Raw genomic sequence first — 10000 nt, forward strand, 5'->3', positions numbered from 1 at the left:
GGTCTGGGGGGCCCCGTGCTCGTCAGAGAGGAGGGTCAGGTCTGGGGGGCCCTGTGCTCGTCAGAGAGGAGGGTCAGGTCTGGGGGGCCCCGTGCTCGTCAGAGAGGAGGGTCAGGTCTGGAGGGCCGTCAGAGAGGAGGGTCAGGTCTGGGGGGCCCCGTGCTCGTCAGAGAGGAGGGTCAGGTCTGGGGGGCCCGTGCTCGTCAGAGAGGAGGGTCATGCCCAGCTGCACCACCGGGTAGTAGTGGTGGTGGGGGGGTTGGGGTAGTGGTGGTGGTGAGGGGGGTGGTGTTGGGGGGTTGGGGTAGTGGTGGTGGGGGGGTTGGGGTAGTGGTGGTGGTGAGGGGGGTGGTGTTGGGGGGTTGGGGTAGTGGTGGTGGGGGGGTTGGGGTAGTGGTGGTGGTGAGGGGGGTGGTGTTGGGGTAGTGGTGGTGGGGGGGTTGGTGTTGGGGTGAGGGGGTGGTGTTGGGGGTTGGGGTAGTGGAGGTGCAGGGGGTTGGTATTGGGGTGAGGGGGTTGGGGTAGTAGTGGTGGGGGGGTTGATGTTGGGGTGGGGGGGTTGGGGTAGTGCTGGTGGGGGGGTTGGTGTTGGGGGGTTGGGGTAGTGCTGGTGGGGGGGTTGGTGTTGGGGGGTTGGGGTAGTGGTGGTGGTGGGGGGGTTGGGGTAGTTGTGGTGGTGGGGGGGTTGGTGTTGGGGTGGGGGGGGTTGGGGTAGTGGTAGTGGAGGGGGTTGGTGTTGGGGTGGGGGGTTGGTGTTGGGGGGTTGGGGTAGTGCTGGTGGAGGGGGTTGGTGTTGGGGGGTTGGGGTAGTGCTGGTGGGGGGGTTGGTGTTGGGGGGTTGGGGTAGTGGTGGTGGTGGGGGGGTTGGGGTAGTTGTGGTGGAGGGGGGGGTTGGTGTTGGGGTAGTGGTAGTGGAGGGGGTTGGTGTTGGGGTGGGGGGTTGGTGTTGGGGGGTGGGGGGGTTGGGGTGGGGGGCTTGGGGTAGTGGTGGTGGGGGGTTGGTGTTGGGGGGTTGGGGTGGGGGGGTTGGGGTGGGGGGCTTGGGGTAGTGGTGGTGGGGGGGTTGGTGTTGGGGTGGGGGGGTTGGGGTAGTGGTAGTGGAGGGGGTTGGGGTGGGGGGTTGGTGTTGGGGGTTGGGGTGGGGGGCTTGGGGTAGTGGTAGTGGAGGGGGTTGGTGTTGGGGTAGGGGGCTTGGGGTAGTGGTGGTGGGGGGGTTGGTGTTGGGGTGGGGGGGGTTGGGGTAGTGGTAGTGGAGGGGGTTGGTGTTGGGGTGGGGGGTTGGTGTTGGGGGGTTGGGGTAGTGCTTGGTGGAGGGGGTTGGTGTTGGGGGGTTGGGGTAGTGCTGGTGGGGGGGTTGGTGTTGGGGGGTTGGGGTAGTGGTGGTGGCGGGGGGGTTGGGGTAGTTGTGGTGGAGGGGGGGTTGGTGTTGGGGTGGGGTGGTTGGGGTGGGGTGGTTGGGGTAGTGGTCGTGGAGGGGGTTGGTGTTGGGGTGGGGGGTTGGTGTTGGGGGGTTGGGGTGGGGGGCTTGGGGTAGTGGTGGTGGGGGGGTTGGTGTTGGGGTAGGGGGCTTGGGGTAGTGGTGGTGGGGGGGTTGGTGTTGGGGGGTTGGGGTGGTGGTGGTGGGGGGGGATTTGAGCCTGGAGATTGAATTTCAACAGGACAGCATTCCCGAAAAATTTCATGGCCGACAACGTGAGCTGGCGGAACGGGGGGGGGTGAGTATTCAACAGCAAACTAGTGTGAACACGGAGAGACCTGGTCCACAAGGTGTGAGACCCCGGGGGTGGGGGTGGGGGGGGGGGAGGAGGAGGAGGAGGAGCACCCAGCGGGAGGGGGGGTGGAGGGGAGAGCTGGTGTGGGACGGACAGAGAGACAGATGGACAGAGAGACAGACGGGCAGAGAGACAGACGGACAGAGAGACAGACGGACACGGTGACAGACGGGCAGAGAGACAGACGGACAGAGAGACAGACGGATAAGAGAGACAGACGGACAGAGAGACAGACGGACACGGTGACAGCGGGGAAGACGGACGGTCTCGAGGAAGACGGACGGTCTCGAGAGTCACGGGAGACAAACAATGTGACTCCATCGTAGCCGTTAGTCCCGCTCAGCAGCTGCTTCTCGTCCGGTGAGTGATTTCCTTCCTCTGGCTAACGCCGTGCTAACAGTCTCTCTGGCTAACGCCGTGCTAACAGTCTCTCTGGCTAACGCCGTGCTAACAGTCATCCGTATCCTGTACCTTAACATCTCTCTCTGGGTAACGGTGTGCCAATTGTACCGTAACATCCTCGCCTTCTGCTAATCTCCCCGAGCAATAACGTCCAGAGAATGTGAGAGAGTAGGCCAGTGACCTGTGATGACTGGAGAGTTTCAGTATCTAAACATTCAGTAGACAACCTCACACTTTAAATGTGTAGCCGGAGTACAGTAGATATCCGTGTCACAGATAAACAGTGTGTTATGCAATCAGCAGCCATTTAAACTATGACCTCAGGGGTGTCGCACACACAGAACGCTACAGCTGTCTCCACCGTGACCCGCTATTGGCTCCTCTATGACCACAGCGTTACTGATGTGACACAACTCTTGACTGAAGTCTCCTTCTCTCTCTTCAGACGATCTTCTCCTGTGACGTCCATACTTCCTGCTCGTCCGGAGGAGAGCGGGGGAGCGGGGGGGGGGGGCGCAGGGGGGCCAGGTCCTCAGCGGGGATGGAGAACAAGGAGAGAGAGGGGGATAGAGGAGGAGGAGGAGGAGGAGGGAAGGACGACAGAGAGGCGGAGAAAGACAAACGTCTGAAGAATCGCCTGAACGGGGAGGAGAAGGGCGAGAAGGAGCTGAAAGCCAGCGAGAAGGAGAGGAAGAGCGTGCGGTCTGGGTCGCCGTGGCGACCGAGCGAGCACCTGGCCATCAACGTGTCGGGGATGCGCTACGAGACGCAGGCACGCACGCTGGCCCGCTTCCCGGACTCGCTGCTGGGCGACCCGCGGCGACGCCTGCGCTACTTCGACCCGCTGCGCAACGAGCTCTTCCTGGACCGCAGCCGGGCCTGCTTCGACGCCGTCCTCTACTTCTACCAGTCGGGCGGCCGGCTGTGGCGGCCCGCCCACGTGCCCCTGGACGTGTTCACGGACGAGCTGCTCTTCTACGAGCTGGGGGAGGAGATCCTGACGCGCTTCCGGGAGGACGAGGGCTTCCCCAGGGAGGAGGAGCCGCCGCTGCCCGCCGGGCGGCTCCAGAAGAGCCTGTGGATGCTGTTCGAGCACCCGGAGTCGTCCTCCGGGGCGCGCGTCATCGCCATCGTCAGCGTCATGGTCATCGTGGTGTCCATCCTCATCTTCTGCCTGGAGACACTGCCGGACTTCCGGCTGGAGAAGGAGCGGCGGGAGGTAAGGGCGTTTGGGACCCGAGGGCGTCCAGGGGGCGTCCAGGGGGCGTCCAGGGGGAGTCCAGGGGGCGTCCAGGGGGAGTCCAGGGGGTGTCCAGGGGGTGTCCAGGGGGAGTCCAGGGGGAGTCCAGGGGGAGTCCAGGGGGCGTCCCAGGGGGTGTCCAGGGGGCGTCCAGGGGGAGTCCAGGGGGCGTCCAGGGGGCGTCCAGGGGGCGTCCAGGGGGTCAGACGTTACGAGAAGAGGGTTTCTACCTTCTCCCCAGTGTAGGGTCTTCAGTCTGAGCCTGTGTTCGAAACCATTCCCTATTACAGAAATAGTGGACAACATACTGGTGTGTTCGCCACTTTCTTCTATCAAATTCTCAACGGTTCATTTCTTTCGCTATATTGTCCACTAGAAAAGACCCAAAATTCACAGCGATTTCTAGAGAATAGTGGATGTACCCTACAATTTCTCGTTCACTATACACTACAGTACATAGAGAATAGTGAGCGAGTGAATAAGTGAGTGGATGAGTGAGCAGTTTCAAACACAGCGTCTTCTCTTTCTTCTTCGTTCTGAAGAGCCTGGCGGCTTGAAGTGAGATGTCAGAGGTCGGAGGTCATTGAAGGAAGCCATCTTAGGGGTACATGAAGCAGGTGGTGAGAGGCTTTCGGAGGTCAGGAATGACAGAAAGGGAGACTTAAAGGGACAGAATGCAGGGAAGCATTTTGAAAGAGGGAGAACAAGTATATTTAATTTAAATTACATACTTATTCACCAGATGGATGTTCAGAGAGTTCAAGGCCTTTACAGACAGGTGTGATTACAACAATTGAGTGAAAGGCTACATTTGGGTCTAAGATTCACTTTCGCTTTGGGTCTAAGATTCGCTTTGAATATGTAATTGGATTTTGATAAGTAAGAGAGTGCAGAGAATGCAGATTGTTGGAAAGATGGATGAGGGCAATGTGTCATATGTGCGAGTCATATCAATCTTTTCAACTGATATTAATACAAATTAACATACAATAGGCTGTAGATATACTGTCGATATTTTTTACACAGAGCATTGGACTTTTCACAGAGGGCCGAATATCAAGGTTAGCCTGTCCATTGTTTAAATAAATGATCAAATAAAATAGTTTAAAAGGGCACAGTCACACTTGTTTAAGTTAATAGTATCTGGCTTAAATCTGGCGAAGCCAGGCTATCGTTTCCCTACGTGGAAGACGGAATTGTGGAAATTACAGAAAAAAACTTCCATAGGGTTTTTCCACGAAACCAGTCCAGTGATGCCCTTTTTTCCGCAATTTCTGTGATTCCTTTTTCCGTGTAGGGAAACGACCACACTTTGATCTTTAAAAAGGCCTTCACAGAGAATTTAAGCATTTAATCCAAATAATATCAACTTAAATAAGCGTGACTGGGCCCCTTTAAATAAACCGCTCTCCTCTGAGGTAAATCACATTTGTCTTTCTACATATTTCTCCAGCCAGAGTGCTTGGAGTTCCCTCCACTAGACTCACATTTCACCAGTTTGGCTCCAGCAGCAAAAACAGTGTCCCGAGTCTCGCGGGACCCGCCGGCCGCTCCGTGTTGTTGAATGGGGTGTGTGTAACCAGGCTACATGTGTCACACGGTAACTCGATACGACTGAACAGCAGGTGCTTAGGTAAACACAGCTCTGGTTTATACTACGGTGTGTTAAGAGGAACAATTCTGGAACGGACACCACTGGTGGGCAAATAGACACCGAGTCAAATGGAGAGTGTGATTATTTTAGTCGCTAAATCTGATATGCTAGGATCGGGGGAGCGTAAAAGGGTACAGGGGAGCAATGGGCGTGGAGTAGGCTACTCATAAAAAGGACACAGAGACACAGAGAGAGACAATGAACTGAAAAAATCAGACCAGATTCACCCTCAGCGTTCAGCGGACGGACAGAACAGGTCTTTGAGGAGACGGGCTAAGTGGCGTACCTTGTGTGGTGTTAACACATGCCTCGGGGGCCTGCGGTGCTAGGCTCACTTCACACGCAGCGGCGCGCCAATAACCTTGACCCTGTGGTCTCCAGTCAGCAGCACGCTGCTAGACACTCGGGTGCAGCGCAGAGATAGAGAGAGAGAGAGAGAGAGAGAGAGAGAGAGAGAAAGAGAGAGACAGAGAGAGACAGAGAAAGAGAGAGAGAGAGAGAGAGAGAGACAGAGAGAGAGAGAGAGAGAGAGACAGAGAGGGAGAGAGAGACAGAGAGAGAGAGAGGGGGAGAGAGAGAGAGAGAGAGAGAGAGAGGGAGAGAGAGAGAGAGAGACAGAGAGAGAGACAGAGAGAGAGAGGTAGAGAGAGAGAGAGAGAGACAGAGAGAGAGAGTGAGAGAGAGAGAGAGAGACAGAGAGAGAGGGAGAGAGAGAGGGAGAGAGAGAGACAGAGAGAGAGAGAGAGAGAGACAGACAGAGAGGGAGAGAGAGAGGGAGAGAGAGAGACAGAGAGAGAGACAGAGAGAGAGAGGTAGAGAGAGAGAGAGAGACAGAGAGAGAGGGAGAGAGAGAGGGAGAGAGAGAGACAGAGAGAGAGAGAGAGAGAGACAGACAGAGAGAGAGAGAGAGAGATGGGCGAGTGACGGGTGGTGAAGACGGATGAGGACTGGCGCTGTGCTCTCATGTTTCTGAGATCTCGGGGGGGTATTTATAGCCTGAGGACACCCCTAAGAGCACATCAACACATAGATAGATGACGCCCTTTATTAATAAACACTGTCACCGACCTGCTACCGAATGAAATAGAGATGAGATTAGTAGTAGGCCTATATATCAAGTCGTTTAACACGCTTTCAGAGTTATTTATTATATCCGTCGACATCAGAGATGAGCGTCTTGGCTGTCATTACATTCTTCCTTTTTTAATTTTTTTTATTACCGTTCAAACATGAGAGGCTCTCAACAAAATAGATCTACAGTACTAGCCAGGCGATGGCTGACTTACTGTAACGACAGTGGCAGATATTCAGACAGGTGGACGAACTGGCACCAGACGGCCTGAAACTCAAAGCCATCAGCCACATCAACGATACAGCGCCGGTGTTGTGAAGGTGCCAGCAGACGGTAGTAGCAGGTCTGCTATCCCAGGACCACGCTGTGGCTTCATTTACCAGAGAATGTCACAGGGGAGCGCTTGTTGTAAATCGTTTTATCTTTGTGAATGAGTTAAATAACAGATACAGCAGCTCACGTGGTTGGTGGTTATTTTGAAGCTGTATAGCATTGGCCAAAATAAATGTTTAGTAGCAGATGGGGGGGGGGGGGGGGCGCCCAATGACCTCAGGGTCGTCAGCTTGATTCCCAGCTCCACATGTCAACGTGTCCTTGGGCAAGGCACTGAACCCCAGCTTGCTGCCATTGGTGTGTGAATGGGTGAATGAGAGGCGATTGTGAAGCTCTAGAAAGGCTGTAGAAAGGCGCTACATATAGTAGATGTGCGGTCTATTTACCATTCATCAAACGTAACATACTACGGTTAAAGGCCCACTATTGGAGTTCAAGTGGCCACGATTCTCCAGTAAAAGTGTCCTGTTCACCACCGAGTCTGATACTGAAACACATTTGTGCTTGTCCTCTTGCCCCCCCCCCAGGAGTACTTCTACAAGTACCACTCACTCAGCAAGAACGAGTCCCGCCTGATGCCCCCCCCGGCCAGCCTCATCCACGACCCCTTCTTCCTGGTGGAGACCATCTGCATCTGCTGGTTCTCCTTCGAGCTGCTCATGCGCTTCCTCTGCTCGCCCAGCAAGGCGCTCTTCTTCAGGGACGTCATGAACCTCATCGACTTCGCCGCCATCCTGCCCTTCTTCGTCACGCTGGGCACCGAGCTGGCCAAGGACCAGGACGCCTCGCCCGCCGTGTCGCTGGCCGTCGTCCGCGTCATCCGTCTGGTGCGCGTCTTCCGTATCTTCAAGCTGTCGCGTCACTCCAAAGGGCTCCAGATCCTGGGCCAGACGCTGAGGGCCAGCATGAGGGAGCTGGGCCTGCTCATCTTCTTCCTCTTCATCGGGGTCATCCTCTTCTCCAGCGCCATCTACTTCGCCGAGGCCGACCACCACAACACATCTTTCAACAGCATCCCCGGGGCCTTCTGGTGGGCGGTGGTCACCATGACCACGGTGGGCTACGGGGACATGTACCCGGAGACGGTGTGGGGCAAGCTGGTGGGGTCCATGTGCGCCATCGCCGGCGTGTTGACCATCTCCCTGCCCGTGCCCGTCATCGTCTCCAACTTCAGCTACTTCTACCACCGCGAGACGGAGTGCGTGGACCGCACCGAGTACGACCACGTCACCACCTCGCTGTGGGAGGAGGGGGGCGGGGACGGGGGGGAGACGGAGGGTGAGGGGGAGGGCGAGGGGGAGGGCGAGGGGGGCTACTACGCCATCGGGGGGACCTGCAGCCCGCTGAACGGGCCCCTGCTGGGGGGGCTGTGCGCGGGGCCGAGGGGGGGGTCCCGGGGGGGGAACGCCAACCTCAGGGAGCCCCTGGTGACCCAGGTGTGACGGGAGGGAGGGGGACCCCCGTCATTGTCACAGAGAGAGAGAGAGAGAGAGAGAGAGAGGGGCGGAGTGGGAGGGATAGAGAGGAAGAACAGAGTGAGGGAAAAGAGAAGAAGGAGGTGTAGTTTCTGAGGGAAGAGAGAAGAGGGAGGTGTAGTTTCTGAGGGAAGAGAGAAGAGGGAGGTGTAGTTTCTGATGACGCGCAAATAACAAACAGGCTATATGAGTGAAGTGAACACATCCAGCCGTAGGTAGAGCACACTCACAGACTGCTCTGTCAGAGGTAGAGCACACTCACAGCCTGCTCTGTCAGAGGTAGAGCACACTTACTCACTCTGTCAGAGGTAGAGCACACTCACTCACTCTGTCAGAGGTAGAGCACACTCACTCACTCTGTCAGAGGTAGAGCACACTCACTCACTCTGTCAGAGGTAGAGCACACTCACAGCCTGCTCTGTCAGAGGTAGAGCACACTCACAGACTGCTCTGTCAGAGGTAGAGCACACTCGCTCACTCTGTCAGAGGTAGAGCACACTCACTCACTCTGTCAGAGGTAGAGCACACTCACAGACTGCTCTGTCAGAGGTAGAGCACACTCGCTCACTCTGTCAGAGGTAGAGCGCACTCACAGCCTGCTCTGTCAGAGGTAGAGCACACTCACAGACTGCTCTGTCAGAGGTAGAGCGCACTCACAGCCTGCTCTGTCAGAGGTAGAGCGCACTCACAGACTGCTCTGTCAGAGGTAGAGCGCACTCACAGCCTGCTCTGTCAGAGGTAGAGCACACTCACAGCCTGCTCTGTGAGAGGTAGAGCACACTCACTCACTCTGTCAGAGGTAGAGCACACTCACAGACTGCTCTGTCAGAGGTAGAGCGCACTCACTCACTCTGTCAGAGGTAGAGCACACTCACTCACTCTGTCAGAGGTAGAGCACACTCACTCACTGCTCTGTCAGAGGTAGAGCACACTCACAGCCTGCTCTGTCAGAGGTAGAGCACACTCACAGCCTTCTCTGTCAGAGGTAGAGCACACTCACAGCCTGCTCTGTCAGAGGTAGAGCACACTCACAGCCTGCTCTGTCAGAGGTAGAGCGCACTCACAGCCTGCTCTGTCAGACTGCACTTCAGATTCAGATTCAGCGTTCACGTAATACCAGTAGCAGCAGGGAGACACATTGGAATACTGTAGAGCAGAGACCATGCTACTGTACTGTACTGTGTGCTATGTTCATTTTCTAAGTTATTGATCTATTTATTAAGATATGAGTTATTTATGAGTAAATTATGAATCTTAATTCTAGCTTGTGTGTTATGAAACTACAATGTCTTAGTAATTCATGCCTCACTTTTCTTGCCTTAGTTTTTGCAACAAATATATTTACTTTTTTATATATATACATACATACATCTGTAAACAGCTACCATTTACCAAATCTGTAAACAGCTACCATGTGCTCAAAATACTAACAGACTTCCATGTGGAACATGAATTCTATATTTTACAGTCTGAATATAGTTGATCATGTGTGACAGTCAGATGTGTGTGTAACAGTCAGACGTGTGTGTGACAGTCAGATGTGTGTGTGACAGTCAGATGTGTGTGTGACAGTCAGATGTGTGTGTGACTGTCAGATGTGTGTGTGACAGTCAGATGTGTGTGTGACAGTCAGATGTGTGTGTGACAGTCAGATGTGTGTGTGCTGTAGACAGTCCTGATACGCTCCCTGCTTCCTGTTACTAGAGGGGAGGCAGGACAACTGGCTAGCAAGCTCTACATTAGTATTAGTGCTACATTTGTTTTTGAGTTGTTTTTAATAAAGATATTTATATATTTTATTAATTTTCTTACTAGAGGCTGCCTCCTCCGTGGTTGTTCTTGCTTGTACTCTCAGTTACTTAACTTTGGTTGATTATAAGGATTTCTACAGGATTTCACAGACATGTAGCTCATTAAATACTTTTTCTTTTTTCTTTTGTGCATTTTTCTATATTTCAGTCAATTTTTCTATGAATGGTATTCATCTTTTGCCCACCAGAGAGCACACCAAACATCAACACCTCACAACCAGCATCACAGCAGTCTTCCTAG

The 10000-nt window shown here is 54.7% G+C and overlaps 1 protein-coding gene across 1 annotated transcript; it reads left to right on the forward strand.

Moving 5' to 3' along the window:
- Positions 1-1680: 1680 nt before the first annotated feature.
- Positions 1681-7915, forward strand: LOC311323710 (potassium voltage-gated channel subfamily A member 7-like; the record flags this gene model as incomplete). The annotated part of the gene is made up of 3 exons (XM_084456006.1): positions 1681-1692; positions 2620-3393; positions 7001-7915. The coding sequence occupies 3 exons, from the start codon at positions 1681-1683 to the stop codon at positions 7913-7915; spliced, it is 1701 nt and encodes a 566-aa protein (XP_084312132.1).
- Positions 7916-10000: the final 2085 nt, after the last annotated feature.

This window comes from Borostomias antarcticus (genome assembly GCF_949987555.1).
Source record: "Borostomias antarcticus genome assembly, chromosome: 22".
NCBI lineage: Eukaryota > Metazoa > Chordata > Actinopteri > Stomiiformes > Stomiidae > Borostomias > Borostomias antarcticus.